At 38.4% G+C, this 26,654-nt stretch overlaps 1 protein-coding gene across 9 annotated transcripts; it reads left to right on the plus strand.

Annotated features, from left to right (window-relative positions):
* klc1a (kinesin light chain 1a) lies at positions 1 to 26,386 on the plus strand. Of its 9 annotated transcripts, none has more exons than XM_079472987.1 (17): positions 2 to 381; positions 6,290 to 6,566; positions 6,688 to 6,753; positions 6,994 to 7,158; positions 7,241 to 7,319; positions 8,501 to 8,726; positions 9,983 to 10,070; positions 10,995 to 11,096; positions 13,127 to 13,300; positions 13,661 to 13,760; positions 14,315 to 14,367; positions 14,580 to 14,647; positions 14,767 to 14,875; positions 15,138 to 15,272; positions 21,418 to 21,548; positions 23,416 to 23,479; positions 24,224 to 26,380. In XM_079472987.1, the coding sequence occupies exons 2-17, from the start codon at positions 6,291 to 6,293 to the stop codon at positions 24,287 to 24,289; spliced, it is 1,902 nt and encodes a 633-aa protein (XP_079329113.1). In that variant the 5' UTR covers positions 2 to 381; position 6,290; the 3' UTR covers positions 24,290 to 26,380. The 9 variants fall into 9 exon arrangements, with proteins under 9 accessions (XP_079329117.1, XP_079329113.1, XP_079329112.1 ...); XM_079472986.1 differs by having other exon boundaries at positions 4 to 381; positions 15,138 to 15,299; XM_079472984.1 differs by lacking the exon at positions 24,224 to 26,380 and having other exon boundaries at positions 11 to 381; positions 15,138 to 15,299; positions 23,416 to 23,803.
* Positions 26,387 to 26,654: the final 268 nt, after the last annotated feature.

A 26,654-nucleotide genomic window follows, 5' to 3' on the forward strand; every position in this document is an offset into this window, starting at 1 on the left:
ATCACGAGGAGGAGTGAACCTGCTGGAGCAAGATCAACACAACGCCATTTTCACCGTCTACAGCCCCGGACACATGCCTCTGGCCTGAGATGCAACTCCTGTCCTAAAGTCTCTTATATATATATATTATTATAATAATGTGATAACATTTTTGCGTTGGGCTGCTCTGTGCTTTGTGATCCTGCTCTTGAAATCAGACCGCCACTGGCAGGAACTTCCCCCGTCGCGCGCCGGAAGACACAACCGGTCAGACTGTCCGATCAGAGTCTCGAATCATCGCGATAAGTTCGATAAACATTATATTAACGTTGAGTGTGGTGGTGGGAGACGAAGAAACAAACCCTCTTACGCTTGTGAGTGATCTGGATGTTCCGCAGAACGGTAAGATTTGCTTATCATGCTAACCAGCTAACTGGCACGCTTAGCATACTGGGAGTGTCAGTCTACCTGTCACCTTACAATGTTTACATCGCTTTTAAACGGGACGGATGGTGTTCCCTCTGGTCTATGGGGTTGACGGATGTTTAGAGGTTCGATGTTGATATTCAGATGTGTGATATTAAGAGGATGTCAGAGGACACACAAGCCCAAGCAGGCCATGACATGCTGCAGACCAGTGTTACTCACTGCACCAAAGAGCTGTTAGTCATTCCACCAGAGATCTGTTTGTGATATAGCCCTAAACTGACCAGAACGTCCGGGTTAGATCAGTATGATTTCATTGTAAGAGAGAGCTGTCTGTGATGTAGGTTTAACTCGGGACATCTGTGTTAGATCAGTGTTAGTAACTGCATCAGTATATAACACACAATCTATATAGTAATTGAGTGTTAAACTCAGATGTGATTATAAACTAGACATGACAGCCCTAAAATATCAAATAAGCCAAATCCATAAATGAAAATGATTAGAAATGTGAAAAAAAGATTGAGATGGATTGATGTCATCGATAGATGCGTTGTGGTCTTCTCTATTCTTTTCAAATGAATGAAAGTGGTGAAAACGACATAATATGAGCTTGTCAGACCTGTTATGTGATGAATAGCATCAACCCAAACTATGTGCCGTACGGAATTTAGTGTTATTATTGTAAATTATACATAGTTTTATCATTACTTGCCTTTATGCACTTTTTTCACTAGCTTTCCTGAGTGTCGCATTAGGGTTTGGTGTCATCTGTGGCCAGGAGGTGTCTGGTGTTGTAGCTTTTGAGATTTGTATGCAGATGGTTCCCTCTGCTCCGCTGACGTACCGTTTGTCTTTGCTCACTGAAAGCTTTCTGTTTTGGTGGAGGGGACGCAGTCTCTGAGCAGCGAGTGTCTGGATGTGCCGCCAGCTGCGAGCTCGGGGTCCACTGCAGTAGCCTCTCAGCGAGAAGGTGGCTCGTTCCCCTGTGATGAATCAATGGGACGGTTATAAATTTGACTCCACACATGAACACAAGCACGATTTATAGCATAGGCTTGTGCTGTAGCGAAACTGTCAATAAACTTATGATTGCGCTCTGGCATGTTATGCTGAATGCTGGGATAGACTCGGGGGAATGGATTGATATTATGCTAAACACGCCACTCTGTATAAAACTGTGGCATCTGACGTCTTCGTGATGTAAGTGAGACAGTGTCTTGTTGTATTGGCCTATCGGGTATATATTTTCATCTACATAAAGAACTGTTGTGGTTCAGGTTGGCTGGTATAGATTTTACATTAGATATAGATGTAATAACGTGGTTGATATAATGCTTAATAATACAGTAAATTGACAAGAAGCTGAAGTTGAACGTGTCTAAAGGCTTTTTTTCATTTAATTTACCAAAACATTTAATTTAATCCATTTTACTGAAATTCATACCGAATTCAAATAGAGGCATTAGTGGAGACAGACCTTGTTTTCTAGCAAACTAGACAGTCGTAGCATTGTGACTGTTATTTATTCATTTTTACTTGCATACACAGGTTGTTTCTCTTCCTCGTTATGCTTTTGCTTAAAAATACACATATTAAAGATACTTCCTTAAAATGACAGAGGAACAGAGGAAAGTTTAATGGTAACATCATAACATTAACAGTGAAGTTAAGTGGGTTTGACTGGAGCGTCAGAATTATCAGAGCTCATTGGAATGAAGCACTACACAATTCTATTTCTCATGGCTGAATCTATCCCACTGCAAAACAACACACCGAATGCAGTGAAAGACACGGACACGAGTTGCTCAGTTTTAAGATCAATGATTACAGTTGTGCCATCTTAGATTGAAACTTTGAAAGAAGTTAAACAGTGCATAATAGAGTCTAGAGAATAAAGACGCTATTCTGAAATATCTTACTGCAATACCATACTACTATTACCTGTTTAATTTAGTTTATTTTGTGTCTACTAGGGGTATCACAATATTCAGGGGTGTCGGTAGCCGTGATATTTATAACCGTGATTATTAACATCAGGTTGTAATGCACATTTATAATTTCATAAATCATTTAGCTCTAGTATTTTCTTGTAGCTGTTTAACATTTTGTTTTTTAGCCACGGTAATTGAGTCTGTTTTGGCAAAATCTGATATTGAGACATGTCTTGTGTACCGAGCACAGTATGCAAATGTATTGTTATGCATGAATTATTATTTGGATGGCCTACTACATTTGCCCAAATATGCAAAGTTCAAAAATAGGATCACTGGGTTCTCTATCCCACAAAGCAGAGAATTAAACTTATTTTATTGCCTATATTTTTGTTTTTATAACTTACATTTTTTGTCAAGATGAGATCTAAGTTAAACATGCCCTTGTGAGTAGAGTACAGCCTCCTACAATTTGAAAAGACTATTTGTCTTATTTACCAAAAAGTAGACATTAATTATGCTTTACATTCTAAACTTAACCGGAAGTTAAGCAGATAAATTCCATTACGATGTGTTGTCAGCATGATCACTTCCTGTGACTTGACAGCATGAATGTTGTTATAGTTACATGCATGATGAGTTCGACCCTTTTTCCTCTTGAGGTCACAGGAGAATATTTTCACTTTGACAGGGTCATGACTCATAAATTCTGTTCAATCTCTTCATCTCACTCTTTTTAAATCAGACTTCATTCTTTACAGAATTCAGATTTGAGTGTTGAGGATTCATTTGAGTATTTAGGATTCCGTGTTTGCATTGATTTCAGATGATGAAATCGGATCCATTCTTTCAAGCCTTTATTTTCGTAAAAGTTATTTTCATAAATATTTAATGAACACAATTGATAGGAGCTCCGATTTGCACTGTACACTTCAAACCTTTCAATTGGCGATGCACTAGTATCGGGCCCGATGCTAAGCTCGTGTACTTGCACCGATACAACAGACCGATACCTCGTGACAGAACAGAAATTTCTTGTTCATTGTAACTATGAAGCTATTCCTAGTCTCACTGTGTTTTAAAAAGTTACGGGCATCAATACAGGCATCGGTATCGGTACTTGTACTCGGTCTTGAAAAAATTGGTATCTGTGCATCCCTACTTTCAAGCCTCAATTCCTCTGTTCATAACCACTGCTGTTTCCATAATATCTTCACTTGTGGTTTTTGTGGATAGATAGCAGGAATAATGTATAGCCTTCTCCCATAAGCTTAGTGCTCAGTGCTCTCCACTTCCATCAGCTCAGCAACATCAGTGCTCTCTACTTCCATTATTCGCCAGTTATTATTACTGAACGCAGATTAGATTACCTGTTACCTTCTAATATACAGTTGTAAGTGTTTAAGGGGTTTCTGTGCGCTTTGAAGAGAGATAACATAATCCCAGAGCCAAGCTTTAAAGCAGACATTTACACTTCAAACAGAAGCATGAAATCTGCATATTCAGCTCCGCTTTCCTGCTCTCTCTCTCTCTCTCTAAATCATCTGACAGCACATCATCATAAAGAATAGGATCTCAACAAGCTTGAGATTAGGGCCTTACATTACACTGTTTAACTAGGACAGTTTATAAGTGTGGTTGTTGGCTGTTTTATTTAAATATGGACATGGCTCATCCATTTCAAATGCTCTGTTTTTGGAGCAGTTAGCGTTTCACTTCCCAGCATGCAGTATTGTTTCCTGCCAGGTGGTTGTCACATGACCGACGACTAGCTGCTTTATAGGTCACATGAATCTCCGTCGTCCACTTCCTATCCTCCCTCACAGGAATACAGCACAGGTCCGCCCATTCTTGACATTAGGATCGCATGCTTGCTTGCACCAGAGCCAGTACTCTGACCGGAACAAGAACCTTTGAACATTCATTCCAATGGATAGACTTTCCCATCCTCTTACCTCTACCCTGGATATATTGCATTTGAAAGGACAATAATACCAGGTTCTCTATTCTTTTTTTGTTTTCCTAACTCCCTGGGGGCGTGTTTCATCATCTGTTTTAGCAACTGAGATCTGTCTTACCAGGTGAGGTGTGTCTTGGCAACAACAAGGACAATTTGCTTTGCGTCATATAAGCTATTCTGTGTTATACTTGTTGTCCTGTTCTTGACGCAGGTTTGCATTGCATTGTCAAATTCATAGTAAATCATACTTAACTAATAAGAAAATTCTGATTAATGTTTGCAAATGTGAATCTGATAGCTGGTCGCGGAGACATACGCTGTTTTTGTTACACTATTTGTTATTTGTTGACTTAAAAAATCATCGACTTAGACTTGAAGATGCAAGAGACTTGATAGCGGTCTCTGTTGAATGCTTTTAATGCTTTAGTAACCACTCAGATCACCCCTACAGTCACAAAACAACACATTAAAAACAAGCAATCTAGTTATCTATGTCTGAGATAACACCGTCCTCAATGATGTCCATTCATTGGCGAATACAGTTAAGTGAAGTGGTCATTGTTACAGGCTTTGCAAGTGGACTAAGTAAGCAGATTTACTTCATACAAGCCATGCTAGAAGGTCTCACACTCATTATCCTGTTTCATACAGGTAGATAGACACAGTCTTAAAATCTTCTTATATTCATTATATTTAGTTTCGGGATATACACTAACAGTATTAAAGGTTTTATGTAGCATTTGAACTTTTAAAAATGAATCCACAAATAAATGAATTTACTGACTTCATTTGACTTGACACTGTTATATGTGTCTGCTGTTGAATTGGATGTCTCCACTGGAAGCTTCAAATACCAGATAGAAAATTACATTTGCTAGCAAAGCTCTTTGTGATTTATAGATGACGTATTATGCAGTGGATTTACATTTCTTTCCCGTGTTGTCAATAAATATAGCAACACTGTTTCATACAAATGCAATTGGTGTCATGTACCTTTTCATTTATTGATTGCATTGAAAAAGGTATAAATTCTTCTCGTTTTAGATTGAGAAATTGTGCCCCAAATATATTGCTTGAAATTTGCATTTTGAATTGGTAACAATATTTTGGAAATAAACCAAAATGTATTTTTGAATACCAGCATTAGTCTACATACGTGTGTGAATGCAACATTAAAGCTTGGGACAGGGAGCATATGTATTAAAGCGAATGAAAGAGTTTGAAAAGATATATAGATGTATGGTCCAGTTGAAATGGTCACAGTGCGTGTTAGGTCCAGTTCACCATGGTGTTTTATGGTAGTTGGTCGGGAATTCATTCTCTTGCCCAGAGCATTGGACGATTTGTCAAGTTATTTCTTTAGCTCACATTTAGTGTGACTTTTTCTTCAAAGCATGAGAAGAAGAAAGAGAATAAAGGTCGATGGAGAATGGAGTTACTGATACATTATATAGACATTATAAATGACTATTGTGAATGTGTAAATTCAGGTAGGCGTATAACTGTTATGTGTACAGCCAGTCAGCTATTATACTGTTGCACTGACTTCTAAGTTAATTTTATACATGAATAAAAGTTATGGTGATTTATTGACAAACCATCAGTAAATGGGTCCAAACTCATAATTTATTTAGAATGTGCATCGTTTGAATGGATAGTTCCCAAAACATGAGATTTTCTTACCTTCATGTCATTTCAAGCTATGAATTTCTTTCTTCTACAGAACACAAAAGAAGATATTTAGAAGAATTTTGGTAACCAAACAACACTGACCCCCATTGACTTCCATTGTATGACGCAAAACCACTTCTCACTTTTGTTCGACAGAAGAAAAAGTCATATACAGGTTTTAAATGACATGAGGATGAATACATGATGACAGAATTGATATTTTATCTTGAACCATCCCTTAAATTCATATCGCTTCAGTTGAGCATGATCATATTTCAGACTTCACTGTTCTCAATCGGATTGTTTCTGTGTTGGTTAGGATGCGTGAGGACATGTCGAGCGTGGTGTGTGTGAAGGAGACGGAGGGTCAAGGGGACCCCGGTGAGAAGCTGTCCCAGGATGAGCTCCTGTGTCGGACCCGGGAGGTCATGCAAGGGCTGGAGGCTCTACGAGCAGAGCATCAGGTCATCCTGGACGGTCTGATGGGGACCCTGCGCTGCCTCAAACAGAGTCAGGAGGGTCGTGCTGTGGAGGAGAAGACGACTATGATCCAACGCTCACTGGAGATGCTGGAGCTGGGTCTCAGTGAGGCACAGGTGCATTGTGGGAAATATTTTAATGGTTCCCAATTAGATTGAATGGTGGAGGTAAATGCTTTTTATTAAGAGGTGAAATTAATGGCCATACCTTTTGTTGTCTTTAATATCCATTGCGCAGGTGATGATGGCTCTGTCAGGGCACTTGAGCGCAGTGGAGGCAGAGAAACAGAAGCTTCGAGCACAGGTACACACATGCACACCTCACCACATTCAAATTTAAACATGCTCTCAGGTTCATTGTGTCAAATTCCAGATAACACGCGTGAATAAAATGTATACCTTGAAAGGGCGGGACAAAAGTGTCAAATGTGTAAATGTAAATAAAAATGATTTGGCCATAGTTTATTTGATTTATGCATCAAATGCCTTTGGGTCTGCACCAAGAGCTTCATGCCCTAAAGCTTCTAGGTTTTGTGCTGTTTAGGTGCGGAGACTGTGTCAGGAGAACCAGTGGTTGAGGGATGAGCTTGCAGGTACCCAGCAGCGGCTGCAGAAGAGCGAGCAGAGCGTCGCCCAGCTGGAAGAGGAGAAGAAGCATCTGGAGTTCATGAACCAGCTTAAGAAATATGACCAGGACCTCAGCCCATCTGTAAGACTTGCTGCAAAGTTTTTCCCTCTGTGGGATGTTTTTTTCTGTTCGTCTCACTCTGCTCTTCTCAATCTCTCATCAGGATGATAAGGACTCTGATTCCAGCAGGGAGACACTGGATGATCTTTTCCCAGATGAGCAGGATGAGCCGGGGCCTGGCAGTAAGTCATTCGCCCAAAAATCTTTAATATGTCTTAAGTGTTTAATATGGCAAATTAAGAGCAAAGAAGTTTGATATAAAAGTCATATTCATGTCCAGTAACAAGATACATTTTTACAACGGTATTTTAATGCCACGAAAAAATATTAATGGACCGTTTCAAAATCATATTTGTCCAAAATTCTAATTAAACTATTGTTTCTGTTTGCATTTATTATCAGAAAAAAACCGTAATATTTTTACATGTATTTACGGAAAGGTTCAATTATGTGGCTTTTATTACAGTTTTCATGCATCTTGTCATTCTGTCAGTCTTTCACATTGCTGTTGGATCACTTTGTCACATTGCAATTGCAGCAATTTTCACACATTTTATGTCACAAATTAGCTTTCATTAGATTAGTGATTTAGCGAAAATTGAGAAAGTGGAAGGAAGGAAACAAAGGAACGTCTAGCAAAAGAAAATATCAGAAGGAACTGTCATTCTATTAGCGTTTTCCATGGCGTCTTTAAAATAATAAAAATTTGAAGCACATTTTAGCCAAGGAAAAACAGTGGAAACTAAAGGTTCGGTGGGTTGCTGAAAGAAGAAAATGACAGTTCCTTCCGATATTTTCTGCTAGATGCTGTTCCTGTCTTTTATTTAGTTTCCTTCCTTCCACTTTCTCAATTTTTCTGTCAGATAATTGCTGCGTTCACTGCGGTGCAGGATCAAAGGCTAGCGTGGATTGTGTCATGGCTAAAAGTGTCTGTTTCAGCATCGTGTGTCTCGGGCTGAATTCCAAATCTGCTTAGATTAGCTCTCACACTGACACACGAATGCCAGACTACTGTTTCACTGTCAGTGATGAATCCCTACAGAAAAATCATCTCCAGCAGGGGTTTTCAAAAAGAAAAGATGGAATTAATATCTTCTCCACATTCCTAAAGTGGTCGGGACATGATCCTCTCACTGTCTTCGCTTTGCTCTGCTGCTTTGATTAATTCTTGGTGGTTTATTTATTGAAGTTTCAAATCAGAGTTTCTGGAATTGTCCAGTGAAATGATAATGCCTCATTTGAAATAATGAAATAATAGTGCCAGAAAGTTGGGTTTTGGAACATACTATAGCAAAGTTCAGTTTTGACCATGTAATTTGAATTGTTGAATATAAATAAAAGTAATCATACTTCCCCTCTTCAGTCCAGCCTCCTCACAGCAGTGCAGTAGCAGCGGCGCAGCAGGGTGGGTACGAGATCCCCGCTCGTCTCAGGACCCTCCACAACCTGGTGATCCAGTACGCCTCACAGGGGCGCTACGAAGTGGCCGTCCCTCTCTGCAAACAGGCTCTGGAGGATCTGGAGAAAACCTCTGGCCATGACCATCCAGATGTAGCCACCATGCTCAACATTCTCGCCCTCGTTTACAGGTCAGTATTATGCTATAAATATGTCATATAAAATGATATGTAATTTTAAAAAGGTTAGGTAAAAGTGTCTGATTGTAGAGACATTTATTTTTTTATGAACACCATGTTAGACATAATTTTGACAGGATAGTAGTGTACTGACAGTGTACTTAACCCCCAAATTACTTCAGGGTTAGGTTCTGGTGTGTCTGGAACACAGTAAGTACTTGTAGAACAAGACTGTAAAATATACAGTAGGTTATGAACGATATGAAGGTGAATAAATGATGACAGATTTTTTTGGGTGTACTGTCCCTTCATAGGCTAGTAAGGCACTGTTAATTCAATTCGATTTCACGTTATTCTTGGAATGTCTTCCAAAATTTGTCTTGCGTCCCACAGCGCTTGCCGTCCTACAGTAAATCATGTCCATACATTAATACACATCCCCATCACAACACAATAACATAGACAAAACCCATAGACCCATATTCAGCCTAGTGTATGGTACTCAAAATTTTCTATTTGAAAGAAGTTGGTATTCCTTGTACAGAATATGGGAAGGATCATCCATGATTTAATTTATCCCACATGAAATCTTTTTTTTCTCATACAACTAAGTAACACTTACATTTGACCCACAATTCTAGATCAATCTGACCAGTCTAGTTTAAGTTCGGACAGAAAGACAACTAAACCATGCACAACAACACTGTATGACACTTTGTATCACCAATTGAAAAAACAAAAGAAGGATTTTTTTGCTTGCGCCAGAGGCTCATTAAAATATATTTTCCTAGTTTAGTGCGTAGAGACAAATTTCAGTATGTCGTTTGTAGATTTAGTCCTCAGAAAATTGTGGAACTGTCAAAGCATTGCTATATTTGTTTAAGCCTTCCACACAACCTGACATAGCAACATTTGCTCAACCAGTGGTGTAAGTTAGGGACAGCGCTATTTGTTTGACAAATGAATGGTGAGGGAGTGTTTGGAAACCTGTTCGAAAACAGTCATGATATGATGGCATTTGGTGATGCAAGTGGTGTAGAAAATGACTTAATACCTCAATACTGTAGGTATCTTAAACTAAATTATGGTGGTGTCACAAAATGCTTTAAACCACAGCTTGCTTTGTTTCATGTCCTGTTTGCAAACTGTGTTATGCCACCACCCTGTTCCCATGGAAGCAGGTTTTTGTAAGAAGGACCTTAGCAACTACCCTTTGTTGCATAACAAGTACCAATAGTTTTACGTCAGAGTATTTTTCTGCTCTTCAGGGACCAGAATAAATACAAAGAGGCTGCAAACCTCCTCAACGATGCTCTGGCTATCAGAGAGAAGACATTGGGCAGAGACCACCCTGCGGTAAGAACCAGTCCCACCCACATCAGCAGTTTGTCTGCTGTGGTGTGTATGTGTGTATTCTGTCTATAGTTTGTATTGTAGTTTGCTTGAGTAGTTCTTAAGCTGTGTTTGCTATCATGTGAAGCTTGTGTCTCACCCTCTCATCAGGACCAGCGTCCCACAATTCTCTGCAGAGGTTAGATGCTAAACAGCTCTTGAAGAGCAACACACCTCCCGTTCTTTTTCTTTCTAGCTTTTTCTTAGGGTTGGGTCATATATTGGATATTTGACAGATATTTGGTATACTATTCAAATATTATTGAATATATTAAAATTAGCAACATTGTAAGTCAATTAATGCCCTTTTTTGGGGCCATTCTGTTTCCTAAAGATCCTTGAGCATTAAGACTGAGATTTTAATAGTGTACCAATAAAATTTTGTAGCGTTACTGTAAAGACATTTCTGTAAATTGTGTCAATTCTGAATCATAGATGAATTTCCATCAACACTCAAAAATGTTTTCAGAAGTCTCAGTGTGGCATTTTGCATAATTATGTTAAAACTAAATACAGTATAAACGTTTTTTTTGTCTAAAGCAGCAGATAAATGCGGGGATATATATTAAATATCATTAAAAGGGAAAATAGTGAGATGCTATATTGCCCAACCCCTTTCCACTTTCTGTCCATCTGTCACATGCATGTGGCTAAGATGCACAAAGATCAATCAGAGTTCAATCAAACACAGGGTGCTTATATGTATTAGTCCGATCATACAGGAACATTCTGAATCTTAAGCAGATTTCCAGTACGTAATCGGTTTCATTTTGCTGATTGTAAATATGGACGATTAAACCAAGAATCTTCAACCGATTTGTCTGATTGTTATGGAAAGTTTGTATGATTTAAATGATGTATGTGTGCATCTGTGCATGTCTTCTGCAGGTGGCTGCCACACTGAACAACCTGGCCGTTCTTTATGGCAAGCGTGGAAAGTACAAAGAAGCAGAGCCTTTGTGTAAAAGGGCGCTGGAGATACGAGAGAAGGTGGGTCAGACCGTCGATGTCATCCTGAAGCATCGTTGCAGTTTTCCAAACGGGGCTGAATATAATCACTGCGTTTCTATTGTACAACATTACTCTCTTTCTGTGTTCTGTACATCACTGAGGACATAGTGTACTAGTGTAACATCTCCACGCTTCCTCCCTGTGTCCTTCAGAGACTGCAGCCGGAATAAACCAGCCTCAGTACCTCTGATTTATCCCACCCTTTGTTAATCTCTCTCCTCCTCGCTGTGTCACAGTTTGATACAGACCTACAGTAGAGACTGTGTGATAAAGCTTTTACTGAAAGTCTTGTAGTTCTGCCGCTCATGCAGCGCTGAGGAAAAGAGCTTAGACAATCTGCTGAATCCAAACTCAACTTTTCTACAAACTTATGATAAAGTGAAAATTGTTATGATTGTGATGGCACTTATTTGTGCATCGTGGTGTTTTTGCTCTACAGAGCGCATTTCGTAAAAATGTTAGCGCCTTCAGCAAAGAAGTGAAAATGTAACGACACCTTGGTTCTGCTTCAGCCACCGTAGCGCTTCCAAGGAGAGGGGTGGGATGAACCGTTGGTTGCAATTCACAACCTCGCTGCTAGATGCCGCTAAATTTCATACACTTGATCTTTTAAGTCTTGCGAGTTTAAAGAACACGTATGTGTATTCAAACTGTTTTAAATTACGTTTACTGTAAATCAAAGGGACTTTTTAACAACAATGGCGTGACGATAAGTGCAGTCTACAGAGTCATGTTTACCAGTAGGACTAGCTAAAGCCAGGGAAAGCTAGAAGAACGACAAAGAAGAATTTAATATACTGTAAAGAAACAGTGTTAGATTTTAGAAAAGCTGACAGTTAGGGATTAGTCACTAAACATTTTAATCCCTATATAATTAGATCGTAATGATGTTAAGGGAGTTATCTAGTTTCTTTATACACTGTTTTGCTTTGAAATTTGCGCTTGATGAGACATTAGCCCGTTGCCCCCATAACGTGTACTGCTTCTTTTGAGATCGGTGTACTTTTCTTGACTAAAACATGCAGACCCCTGGCAGAGCAGTCTAGACACCCGCAGAGACGGAGAGAAGTATAAACAGGGAGTGATGTTATGGGTAGGTGGTAAAGAGACATCAATGAAAAAGATCAGGACCAACCTCTCCTCCACCCAAGCGTTCTTTCGGTGCCTACAAGACTGGAGGCTCTTCGCTAATGGTGTGCCTGCAGTCAGAGGAGAAGAGAAAGAGGAGAGAGATGTGTGGTGTCTTCCTGTTGGATAATAAGCACATTTTTGTGCACAATATGTGTTTGATTATTTTTAAGGAATAATGTAATGCAATACTGTAACAATAGCATTCCACACAATGTTTTATGTGATTCAAATTAATCTAGTGAGGGAAAAACCCGTAATGACTCCTGCTTCTTTGTGGCTTAAGGTTTTTCCTTCAGACTTAGTCTTAAAGAATATTTCTTAAAGGAATAGTTGACCCAAAAATGTTTATTCCGTCACCATTTACTCACCCTCTTGTCAAACCTGTATTTCTTTCTTGTGCAGAACAGAAAGAAGATTTTTTTCAAGAAATTTGGTAACAACACAGCAGCAAAACGCCCATTCACATCTATTGTGTGGACACAAAACCAAAGCAAGTCAATGAGTGCCGGTTGACAACATTCTACAAAATATCTTAAGTGTTCTGTGGAAGAAAGAAATTTCAGGTTTGAAATGACAGAAGGGAAAATAAATGATGACAGAATATTCATTTTTGGGAGAAAAATATCCCTTAAAATTAAATCCGGTAGGAAACAGAGAAACAAAATGTTTTTCAGGTCACAAGCTGTTGACAAGTTTGATAGAGGGTTAACTATAAACCCATAAATGCATGCCTCAAAATAACGTAAAAAATCAATTTAATCTCTCAAAACAGTTGAACAATCTGAATTTTGTGGCTGGGTTGGTGTGTACTGCCATAATCATTGTTGTTTCCTAAGCAGATAAATTACACGGTCTGTGTTTTTGTGTATGTGCTGTAGGTGTTAGGAAAGGACCACCCTGATGTTGCGAAGCAGCTGAATAATCTGGCGCTGCTGTGTCAGAATCAGGGCAAGTATGAAGAGGTAGAATACTACTATCAGAGAGCCCTGGAGATCTACCAGACCAAACTGGGCCCTGATGACCCCAACGTGGCCAAGACCAAAAACAACCTGGTATGATCAGTTTGTATCATTCACTCATTTTTCAAACAATCATTGATTTTTAATTCTCATAGATATCTACATGCGTCTGCTTTAATAGATTAGATAAAAGATGAATTTATCAAATATGCTAAAATCCTTTTTTTGTGTGTCGCCACAGTTTCCAATGTACTATATCTTGTGCTGTAATGCATCTGTGTGGTGTTTTTAGTAATGTTATTTACTGCAACATTTCTGCTCCCTCAGCAAATTATACACAGCAGATGAATCATAAAGCTTTTAGTGTAATAGAAGAAGCTTATAGAGTGAAGGCTCCTGCTCGGGCTTACACACATAACAGCAGCCTGAACCCCTACCCTCTCTCTCTCTCAGGCATCATGCTATCTGAAGCAGGGGAAGTTTAAACAGGCAGAGACTCTATATAAAGAGATCCTCACCAGAGCCCACGAGAGGGAATTCGGCTCTGTAGATGGTAGGTTTTCAAGACCCATATGATTCATTATTTAAGTATCTTTGGAAATGTACTTGTTCTGTTCTTGTACTCAAGCAGCAGTACACTGGATTTCGACCAAAACACAAAGTCAAATTAGCTTTGAATTGGCATCATTTGGTCACCCCACTGTTGTTCCAAACCTGTAAACATTTCTTTCTGTATACGTTCTGTTCTGGCTTCCAAAAGAAGATATTTTAAAGCGTGTGGCAACCCAAATAGTTCTGGGGCACTATTGACCGCCATAGTTTTCATTCCTACAATGGTTGTCAATGGTGTCCCAGAACGGTTTGGTTACAAACATTCTTCCGAATATCATTCTCTGTGCTCAGCAGAGCAACACAATTTATACGCGTTTGGAACAACTTTAGGTTAACTACGATTTTTCACTTTTTTGAGTGGTGAACTATCTGTTTAACATAAACCATAGATAAAACATTATTGGTGCATACAAATTTGTCACTTAAAATGTTATGTGCATGTCCGAGCTATAAAGGCAAGTGCATTTATTTATTCATTCGCGTGCTCTGTTCCAGATGAGAACAAACCTATCTGGATGCACGCAGAGGAAAGAGAAGAACAGAGCAAGGTGTGTGACGCTCAACAAGTGTAACAATGAGCACTTAAACCATTCCCCTATCAGTCAAACAACTTTGGGGATTTACTTAGAAACACTGATATCACTGCATTGCTTATTGTAGTGGTGTCTTGGCTTTGAACATCTTTAAGTGATTATAATAGTATCATTCATTCTTTGGTAGTATTTTGAGTGTTTCTGAGATTGTGATTGTTTTGTTTAAGGGCAAGCAGAAGGATGGCTCTCCATTCGGAGAGTATGGTGGCTGGTACAAGGCCTGTAAAGTAGACAGGTCAGATATTCCCTCACCTAGACGTATATCACAATCTTCCCAAGAGTGTAATTCGTTACGTAACTTGAATGCAATACAGGATTACAAGTGTTTTCCTGTCTGACCTTTAACCCCTGCAGCCCCACAGTGACGACCACACTGAAGAACCTGGGAGCTCTGTACAAGCGACAGGGAAAGTTTGAGGCTGCTGAGACTCTGGAGGAAGCGGCTCTGCGCTCCAGAAAACAAGTGCGTGTGTCTTGTAGGGAACATAATCAGGTTAACTGTTCATTGAAAGTTGCTGCTCAAAACACAGTTTTACAAGGTTTGCAAAAGGTTTAACATTAATATTGACAAATGCCATTGGCTGCGCCTTGTCACATGATCCATCGCAACACAAGCGACTTATGAGCGTTTTTAAAATAGATTTGTTAGCCGCTGCTAAATTACTGATTTAGATCTTATTCGTGATGTTCCATGCATCAGTCAGGGGTCTTTACTTTGTCTGCAGGGTCTGGACACGGCACATAAGCAGCGGGTGGCAGACGTTCTCGTAGATCCTGACGTACGAGAGAAGCAGCGTAGCCGCGAGAGCTTGAACTCTGATACGGTCAAGTATGAAAGCGGTCCAGACGGAGGGGAGGAAGTGAGTATGAGCGTGGAGTGGAACGGGGTAAGTGCAGCACACACCGCCCAGGCCCTCACACAGTATTTTACTCATGAGTGTATTTCAGGCATACATGTATAGAGGGGGAATAGTATAGCAATAATTATTGTGCATTCAATTTCATAAAGATTACAAATTTCTACTATTTTTTTATTCTTTATTTAAAATGTGTAACATGAATCAATCCAAGCAAATCACACTTCCAATCAGCCAATTAAATGATCTCATGGGTTTAGAGGACTATTGATTGGTGACATTGGCTTGTATGGAGTTCAGTATCAAAAGTATTAAAGTAACAAGTTAATGCAACACTGTTTCACTCACAAGACCCCCGGGAAGTCATTTCCAGCTTGTGTTTGTGAGAATCAAACTGTGTTGGATTGTATTTACTTTGTATACTTGCTATACACACTGACTTGATACATTGTTGCAATCATATTGAAGCTTTATAGCTCTTTTAACTCTTTCCTGCCTAAATTAACTCTGAAAGTAAATTTCCTTAGTTTTAATGCAAACGTTTCATATACTTTTGTTTCATAAATCAACGTACGGCATATATTTTAGCATATAAATGTTATGGTCATGTTGCATACATGATTTAGTAGATCTATAGCCATGGAAAAAATTGAAGAGGCCATTCCAAATTGTATCATTTCATTTGATCATTTCTAGATGTATTGTGGACATAAAGTCATCCAACAGCAATGTGAAAGACTGACAACATGACAAGACGCATGAAAACTGGCAAAAAGTCCACGTTATCACATAAAAATTCACAGAATGAAACAAAAATTATAATTTTAACTTAACAAGTATCTCTAAATAGTAAATTGACAAAAACTGTAAATCATTTTGACATGGTCTCTTTATTTTGTTTCCGCAGCTGTATATGCCTTTTGCCGTGCATATGTACTATATTTGCTATATATGTGAATGAAACCTTTAAACATTGATATAAAAGCAACCTGTGCTTTTAAAATCAGATAAAATGGATAAAGATGCAAGCAATGTCAAGTGTGCTGCTTATACACATGCAGTTCAAAGCATAGCTTCCAGATGTCTCATAATTTTATTGTTTTAGAATAAAACGTTTCATTAACCCTGCAGTTACCTTGAATCACCATATTAGAATTCAAAGAATTAACCTCTCTTCTCTTAGCAAGCCGTTCTCTACTTTAAGGCAGATGTTTTGTAACTGCTGTTTTGACACCATCACACCTCTGCTGTAGTCTCTATGCAATTCTGAGTCACAACTGCCGTAGCAAAAGTAACCTTAGCCCCATGACAACCAATCTGCATCCTTCTTATACAAGAGCCCGTCCCCATTTCAGAAAATGGGAGGCTCCCTTCCGATTCATCGAGCTGGTCTGAAAGTTTTCCTCCTCTGTCTTTTGTGTCTCTGTCACTTTTTGTCTTGCTCAATAATTCATTATATGTCACACTCAGTCTCAGATACTAAAAACCTCTCTTTGCATCATGTTTTTTCCTAAATACATGCTCACAACATACTCGCACACAGTGTACCATGAACAGGGTCTGTCACATTAATGTATATTATTGTTGGGGTCACACACATGTTGGCGTGGGCTGTGTGTTCTGTACTTATGGTGTGATTTCTAATCTGTCTTATTGAATGCATAATGTGCTCTAATTCTGTAAGTGTGTTTGTTGGTTTCCTAATGCTTTCTACCTCTTTCCTTGCCAAGCAGTTTTCGTGCTTATTGTTTTCATCTATTTATTTCTCTTCAGTCAAATCTGACATCTATAATATAGAAGCTTGCATGGCAGTTGAGGGTTGATATGTGTGATATGTAAACAGCATGTGACTTTGGTTTCGGCATTCAATTCTGCACAGAAATTTCACTAAAAACGAGCACAGGATATTTTTTTCATGTGCTGATGGAAAAGTGATCACAGCAGCATGTTTGTTTTGCGGTTTTGGTTTCCAGTTTTAGCATTTTAGTTCCTTTATGTTTATCTCTTCACTGAATACGGGTAACTTCTTTTTCAGAGCATCTCCTTGTATCCAAAAACATACTTTTCACAAATGTTTGATGGATGGCATTGCTGACGCACAGTGTATTTTTGCATTTCAGTTAGCCAGTGCTACTCATAGACTGTTTAAAACATGGAAGTCCGTTCCGTCACCGGTAGGTTTCTGAGGAGCTTTCTTAAAGCTTAAATGGGGGGGAGCCGGGCGTCGCCATCTTAGCAGCGCGTCATCAAAAATGGGCAAAGAGGCAGATTCGTGGTTGGAGCTGAGGCACCTGGTTGCTGAAACCACTTGTCACTCAAGTGGCCAGCACATAATTAGCAAATATTAATCATTTAATATAAGTTAAACGGGTGAGTTATAAAAACAATTCACCCTCCTAACAGTAGTCATGTAGGGTAAAATTTGCTATATGTACCTGGATGTAATCTTGCTTTTTTACTATTGTAAAGTTGCCCATTTTAACGTGGGGCTCAATGAGATTCTGCTCTCTAAGTTGTTGGCTTCACCAATGAGATCGAAAGGTTGCCGCTTGATGCTCATGCTGCTATAGCGCCCCTTGTGGCAGTGCTGATAATGCAACATGCGCTTGCGTTACGAAATTGCGTTCGGAATGCAATGCCAAGCGACATTGTGCATAGTATATTTTGAATTTAACATCTCATCTTTGTTTTTAATTAGCTTTTCATGGTCTCTCTCTTTTTTCTTTGTACTTACAATTCAATACAAATCTCCCTAATAATGAAATTTTCTCTGTTCCTTCTGCTCTATAACTCTCTCGCCTCCTTGTGTACTTATTCTGCTTCCTCTTGCATTGCTCTCTCTCTCTCTCTCTCTCTCTCTCTCTCTCTCTCTCGTGGTTGGCAGGTGTAACTCCAGATTCCTTGTTGTGGTTAATGAACTTACCTTCTGCATGACGGACGTCCTCCTCACCCTCCCTCTCCAGCTTTGCTGTTTCTCGTCTCCTCTCTCCGATCGGCACCTTTCCTTCTCCTTCCTTCTCCTCTGGGCATAAACAGGCTAAGGCCAGCCACGTTATTTGGCCTTCGTGTCAAAACTCATCTTCTTACTTCTCTCCTGCAGCACTCTTATAATAAATCTGATATTAGTCTGTAATATATCTGTAGAGAAATCTGTCCGTCACTCTAACTGTCTGTGTGTTATTCAGGTATATAAGATGTCACTTTGTCTGTATGTCTATAATTAACCTTCTGTAGAGCTCCTCTTGTGTAAAGCTCTCTCTACTCCGTCATAGTAAACAATCTGTTTTCCTGCTTTAATACTCCGGTGGAACCATCCTACGTTTTCCTTTCTGATTTTTCTTATATTGTTTTAATATCTTGATACATTAAGTGTTAATGGAGGGATGAGATCAAGAGATTTAATTTGACACAAATGATGTTTGCGAGAGTTAGGAGTGCACTGGAAAACAATTCTTCCTAACCATTTTTGTTGTGTTTTCTCTCATTATTCTCGAATCAAGACACATTCACTTGACAAGGAACGTGACGTTACGTTTTAAAACCAAACAAGACTAAATATCTTGGACTAAGAAAAAATCTATTTGTTTTAATCTTTTTTTTATGTCCCTAATTCATGTTTATTATTCTTGACCTATTCACAGTTTTAAAACTTAAACTTACTTAGTTCTTATATTTTAGTTCATAAAAGGAATATTACGGTCATAGGCGTCTTGATTTAAGAATGTTTATATATTTGTGCTAGAAAACTAGACAGAAATGCTTCGTAAGAAATACATTTTTTCAGTTTGTTGTATAATTATGCACCTGTGTGTGGACCATTGTTATTAAAATAATGTTTCACTATTTTCCAAAACCTTTAGATCATAAATAAACTGAAAAACATAGTAAAAATGAGCTGTGACCCAAAACTGCACTCCTGTTCCTCACAGCATTCTTGTCAAATAAAATGTGATGTGTATTGTGACTTGTTGTGAATGCTGTACATGATCATTTCTTTGACGCTCCAAGTTGAACTTTTGTGGCCTAATGTCGATTTCAATGAAAATAAAACATTCAGTGTTAAACATTTTGCCACAAACACTGGAAAACAAGTTCAACTTGTATTGAACCTGGAGCATTCCGACACACTGAACAGATCCGTGTGGTTTGCTCTTTGAGTTTTCACCTCGATGAACGCTGACTTCTGAAAGCTCTGCAATCCTGTCTGTTTATGTCACTTCCTGTACAGTGCATTATTGTGGCATGATTGTGTCGTTCAGCTTCTCTATAAACCAACACTTACTCTCCACACTCGATATACAGTGGTTTCACAATAATGGCCAATATGTGTGAGTAGGAGGTGGAGATGGACAGATGACAAGAAAGAGAGGGATGGGATGAATAAAAGCATGTCTATAGGATCTTTTTTCTTTCTTCTACTAACATGTTCTCTGGTGTTGCTGCATCTTGTGTCTTTCACAACTTCTAATAAAACTGACTTTACTCACCACAGCCCCTGCCTGTGTGCTCTTACTCATCTGAATGCGTATGTGTTTTTGGTGGAGTGTCCAGGGCCTGTAGTGCAGATGTGTGTGTGTGTTAGATGTTATAGTGAACTTGTTGCTTTGTTGGAGTTGGTAGTCATCATCTGGGTCAATGTGGAGTTTTCTTCAGTCTCCTCCTTCCATCCCTCTCCATCATGTCCACCTCTCCTTGCTTTTCGGAACCCCTGGATGAATAGCCAAGGTCAGAAGTGAGGGGTCACAGCAGAAGAGACTGCAGCAGAGCAGAGCGTGGTAACAGGAGACAAAATATATCAGCAATATCAACACAGAAAAAAACGATCACAATATCCTCTTCACTCTGATGTTTTTAGACACCGAGAAACAGCTGGAAAGAACACACTTGCTAAATTAATAATTCGGCGTTTAAGAATAGAGTAACTGTTTTTTTTTTGTTGCATAAAATCAACATTTCAGTGAGTTTAATTTTATTCCATTTTCTATTTTAATATAGAACTAAAGTTTTATATTCAGACAGAAACGTGACTAACTTAAAGATATAGTTGACCCAAAACATAATTGTCTCCTATAATCCTAAACCTATATTGGACTCTTTCATCTCGGGACACAAAAGAAGATATTTTGAGAAATGTCTTGGTGGTTTTGTGCCATACAAGTGAAGTCGTCATGATTCCGATCGGGTTTAGTTATCAACATTATTAAAAATATCTTCATTTGTGTTTTCATGTAGAAAATAGTCACACAGGTTTGAAATGATATGAGGGTAAATAAATGATGAAAAAATAAAATTAGGCACACTGTGCTTTTAAGCTTAAACATTATATCGCAGCATATTTGATCTTTGGGGTAAATTACATTATTTAACACATGTACAGTTAGGGCTTTAAATATTGGGACAACGGCATATTTTACTTTGGATACTGTGTACCAAAATGTATTTTATTACAGTTTTATAATGGATATTGTCTTAAAGTGCATACTCTCAACTTTATTTAGAGTGTATTGACATCCAGATTAGCTGAAGGGTTTAGGAATTACCGCTCTTTTATATGTAGCTCCCCCCTTTTTCGAGGGACCGAAAGTATTTGAGGGTACTTTTTCGAGGGACAGAAAGATCGCAGGAACATTAATAGTGGGCAAATCAACATTTTGAGAAGAAAACAACACGCCTGTGCCCTCAGCAACAACACAACCGTGGATATCTAAATAGGATAAAAGTGGGGGATGACGACATTATCCTCTCCATGATAAAGAAAAACCCCTTCGCAATGTCCAGACAAGTGCCTGCCCGTACACTATTCTACTGAGGATGTTGTCTGCTCATGTCGTGAGATATAGAAATAAAAGATATGGAGAAGTTTTGGAATTAGTTGGAAATAAGTTTGGTCCCTCGAAAAACAATATCCATTATAAAACTGTAACTTGAATACATTTTGGTACACAGCTAAAATAACAAAAAAGGTGTTTATACACCTATCTGTATATTATCAGGTAAGTGATTTGTGCTCGAGTGTGTTCAAAGATGAGCATGGATGAAATGCAGATAACTTATAAGCAGATGGTGTTTTACTACAAAGTACAGATTTGTATTGTAGTTGTACCAGATTGACTAGGTTTAGCTAACGCTGTAGTCTTTCTCTTCACAGGACGGCTCTGGGTCACTGAAGCGCAGCGGTTCCTTCAGCAAACTACGGGCCTCCATTCGACGCAGCAGTGAGAAACTGGTCCGCAAGCTCAAGGGAGGTGGCTTACGAGAAAACGAACCGAAAAATCCTGGGTAACTATCTGCACTTCCCTTTTTAAGACACGTTTACCCCTTCCAACATCAGCCCTTCCCAAACTGGACTCAACAGTGTTAAAACAAGCATGTGACTATGATCAAACCAGAAACATCAGCATTGAAAACCGGTGGGAAGTATTAAATGCTTTATAATATGTGCTTTTGAGATGAGAGTATGACAGTTATTGAAGTTACAAATGAACTCTGTAGAATGAACAAATGCTTTAAAATCCCATTGGGACACAACTGCAATTTATATAGCATGATCGATTTCAGAAATGATGTCGCTAGATGTCCTAAGAATGTTTATAGGAGCGGTGAGAGTCAAAACACTGTATTCTTTAAAGTGCTTACTCTGCTCTTTGGTCCTCCAAAAGAGAGCTTTCAAAAAAGGATGACGATACTTTTAAACAATTTTTATTCTATAGGATGGTGGTTTACTACATAGGAAATACGATTTTGCGTGCCATCAAAGTGGAGGAAAGTTTAAACATTGACAGTATATGCAAAGTGGATGGAGGGCTTTCTTGCTCGATTAACCAGACTGTACTTTTTGCACATGTACAAACCTACCTAACCATGAATTCCATGAAGAATCACGTATATATCTAACACAGTGGGTGACATTATAATGCAATGCGTTGAGGTTAACTCACTCGTGTTTGTTACTCTGGGTTACTCACACAAACTGAGGCTTCTGATTGGCCGGATGTGACTAACGTTTTCTGACAGCTTTAACCCTGTGAAATTTCATTTGGTTTTATTTATTCCCTGCATTTTAACTTTATTTTCTGACGTGTGTTATACTTGATTCATCTTTTATGCCTTTTTGCTTGGTGACTCTCCTGGATGCATTTTTGCATCTGCTTGGATCTTTGTTTTTTATTTGAAAATGTTTATTTCTCTGTTGTACATTCTTTTGATGAAATAAACATTTCCATGCCAATTTGCTGCATGCCTGTTTCTCTGTTTTCTGTCTTGCCGTGTAACCCGGTTTGTATTTTTTTGGTTTAAACTCTCCTCATCTACTCTTACCCTCTCTCCAAAAAACCCTTTGCAGTGCATATCCTTAATGGTCCATTGTGAGGATCTATTGACAGAAATGCAATAAAATAATCATAATCATGTTCAGAGGTGTATAAAGACCTTGCATTATGAAGCGTTATGTTTTACAATTTTAGAATTAGCAATTACTATCTGCATATTATTTGAAATTCCCCACACTTGTTTGGTCCCCTTACATGGAGTTCTCCATGTTGTTTCTACAATGGCCCTTAACGCACAAACTGGCCTAAAGAGCGCATTTCGTAAATACATCTGCAAAGATGTAAAAACGTGAAGACATCTCAGGTCTGTGTCTGCCACCGTAGTGCTTCGAAAGGGAGGGGTGGAGCGGGCCATTGTTTGCAATTCGCAACCTGACCACAGGATGCTTCTAAAATCCATACACTGGACCTTTAAGTCTGTCTTTTTATTATTTGAAATTCCCCACGTCTGTTTGGTGTATGCAACATTTGTTACGAGTGCCGTATAGTTCACCAAAAAATTTCAGTTATGTCATATTTCTCCCATGCTTTTTTCAAAACGCACCAAACAATAAGCAGTAATGGGACCGAAAGAGTTCAATAATAGTGATGATGAACAGTATGATTTGTTCATGAGAATAGTAAGCTGTATAGTATGCACAATATGTCATTGCATGTTTTTATCATCACGTTGTGTATTAACATCAACTTGGGTGAAGTTGCATTAACAAGTTTTAACCTACCCATTCCCATCCCACACCTCACCTCTCTCTCTCCCCAACGTGACCCCCTCACCCCTGACCTTTGACCTAACTTGCATGTGGCTCTGTCGGATACAGCCTGAAGAGGGCCAGTTCTCTTGGAGTTCTCAACGTGACGGATAAACCTGTGGGAGAACTCGAAGTAAGACAACGTTCTTCTCTCTCTCCTGGCAGCTCTTCACTCAAGCTTTCACTCAATCTGTTCTTGCAGTCGGTCCTTCTATCTCCTATGTCTTATTTCTTTGTTTGTGTCGGACCTTCTGCTGTTCTCGTGGCGAGTATTCTTTGTTTCCATGCCCATCTGTTTGTCATTTCATTGTCTTTCAGTGTTATACTCTGACTCTTTCATGTTCATATGTTATCATCAACCCACTCACAGCTCTTATTGTTGTTGTTATTATTATTATTAACACATAAATGAATGAATTGTAATCGATTTGAAAAGACTAAGGCATGTCTTATTGTGTTTCCTAATGTCCACAGGATCCACAGATGATCCAAGTTAGGAAAAAACAAATATCACTTGGCGTATTTTTATTTAGATTTTTTTATATTTAGGTTTTTATTGAAAGCTTCAACTTATACTGTACAAATAGGTGCAGTGTATATTTACATTAAATTAGAAATACTTATGCATAAATATAATTAAATACACCATATAAATTCAATTAAATATATAGGTGCATTCTCCTTTGTGTTTCACATTAAAATCTACAATATTGTCTGTCGTGATTTCTGTTTCAGGAGGTTTATAGAATATGTATTACTATTTAGCCTTAATGGTCAACTTTTTTCATGACTAATAAATGTTGTACATTTTTTGCTGAAATGGTCTGGCATTATTTTCCTTCAAGAGCTCTTTTATAAATCTACTTCTTCCTGACAGGAACGAACTAATCGTCTAAGGAAAGGACGGGACCTGAGTTCCAGTCAGATTGATCTGGTACATTGAAGGTCTGCTTCTGGATGTGTGATGAAGAGAGGTACTAAGAGGTCTCCGAGTTCAGAGTTTTATACAGAGCTACCTTCTCTGGAGGTTCCTTTTGTTTTCAAGGCTTTGTATATGCATTTAATATCTCTTGACGCTTTTACAGCTAGCTGTGAAAATGACTAGAAACTGTCAAAATCTCCTTGAACCAAAGTGCACAACAAATTAGAAACGCATTCGAATGCTATTCAGGCTTAGGTCAGTTTGGACTTTTCGCTGCTTTTTTCATTTCTTTTTCCTTCAGGGGTGGTGGGGTACTTTGACTTTTACGTTTGTTTTATGACACTGTTGTTACGAAGAAGTGTGCATCTTTTTAGGGAAGTCACTTAATGTTCTGCCACTGACAACCTTGTTTATATTTCGGGTAACATCTAAGGACCATGACGCTTCTTTACTAATTCCCTTTATGAAACGAGCTACATCGATGTTTTTGAAGGTCAATGTTTACATGAGTGATGATTCAGTGATGCACATTTTATTGTTCTACTTTTAAAAAGTGGGGTCCATGCCTTTATTTTTATCTTGCTTGGAAAACAAGACACGAGAAACAGTCCTTCCTAGAACAGTGTTTTACGCCCCTTGTGTCTGAAATAATAGATGTTAAAACAGTGGATGAATGCTTTCTCGGGACTGAAAGAGCAGATTTGGTATGCAAAGTAACAATGCACTTTGAACAATCTCATAGGATTATGTTACATTTAAAAACCCTTTGCCTGTTACAAGACTCAATTGAATTGTTTACCTCAGTTTTACAAGTTGCATTTGGTTGATCTGTGGTTTGGTGGATATACTTTTGACTTAGATGTTTTGACGGACTAAATCTAGATACATTCACTGATGATGTCTATAAACTGATTTAAAATGGAAAAACAATGACTGCAGGAGGCAGTTTTGTCTTCCTGTCACCTCATTTATCATATCACTACATTATCTCACATGGAGTTGGAAGCACTGTTGCTCCAGATTAAAATGCACTGGAATAAATTATGTTTCCATATGTTACACTATATCACCTGTTTTAAAGCGCTCTTATGAGTTGAAGTGGGTTTACCGGTTTTGAGTGTATGACGGAGCAAATTGAACTAAGGAAAAATCACAAAAAAAATGTAAAGCCTAATATGTATCAATGTATGATCGTATAGGATTTATGCTAATATATAGCAGTGATGCATGCTAGCCTATAGTCTCAAGCAGAGTTCTACTTTGTTACATGTTGCATCTATATAGTGACTCTTATAATAACCATTTTATGAAAGTAAGAAATGATTTGTAAATTACACCGTTCATCTTTCACTCGATTTGTGCTGGCTGAGATTGATCTTTCATGTAATGTTTTCTGACAAAAGCTGGAATATCTGATTGGCTCTTGTATCAATGTATGATGTACATTTTCTGTACATAAAATATCCATTTGTTTATGCCACTAATTTAAGCTTTGCTTGTCATATGCTTGTGGGACTTAATGTGCTCTGATTCTCAGACTGTTTCAGGATATGCTGCAATATTCTCCTTTTTGGCTGTTGATCAGTTTGTGTTAAATTGGCTTGTTACAGTCGCTGTTATTTGTTGTCAAACAGGGTTATTGACATGTCATTCTGTTCCTGAATTCAAATGCAATTGTATTGCATGTTTTCTTTTCAAATACAGTTGGTTGCTCAAGGGTGTGTTGTCTATCATGTGGCATTGCAATGTGTCACCAAAACTACAATTTCAAAACCGTACACTTGTACACGAATTGAACTAACCCAGTGTGGACTTTTTGACCTGTATGATGTAACCCTGAGATATTTATTACTGTATTTGGGTGTATGATGTTGCATCTCTACTGTGTGTTCCTGTGTTTTGTCTTCTACCATTTGTGTTTATTTTAAATATTTTGTTTGTGTGTACAGTATATCTTAACATGCGCACTGGACTTGTGTACCATTTCCCGTTCTCAGGCTGCCCGCTGTGCTGGCTAAACTGCATATTTGTGGTGATGTGTTTGGCTTTATGAATATTTTATGGTGTAATGTACATACTTGAATAAAGGTAACAAAAGTAGGCTACATCTTTAAGATTTAAGATCTGGTGTTTGGTTCCCCCTGCTGGTTAGTGCAACACTTTTGCCTGTTCTTTATGTAGATGAGATATAGATGTCTGGGTAGTTGATGAATAAACCGACATTTACATTTAGGCATTTGGCAGACGCCCCTTTATCCAAAGCGACTTGCATTACATTATACTATACGTTTACAAATGTGTCCTATGGTGTAGAAAACAATTTGGTAATATTACATTGTTTTATATGATTAATATTTGTCATTCTCTTCATTGTTAGTTTTTTCAG

The sequence above is a fragment of the Barbatula barbatula genome (assembly GCF_947034865.1).
Source record: "Barbatula barbatula genome assembly, chromosome: 14".
Classification (NCBI taxonomy): domain Eukaryota; kingdom Metazoa; phylum Chordata; class Actinopteri; order Cypriniformes; family Nemacheilidae; genus Barbatula; species Barbatula barbatula.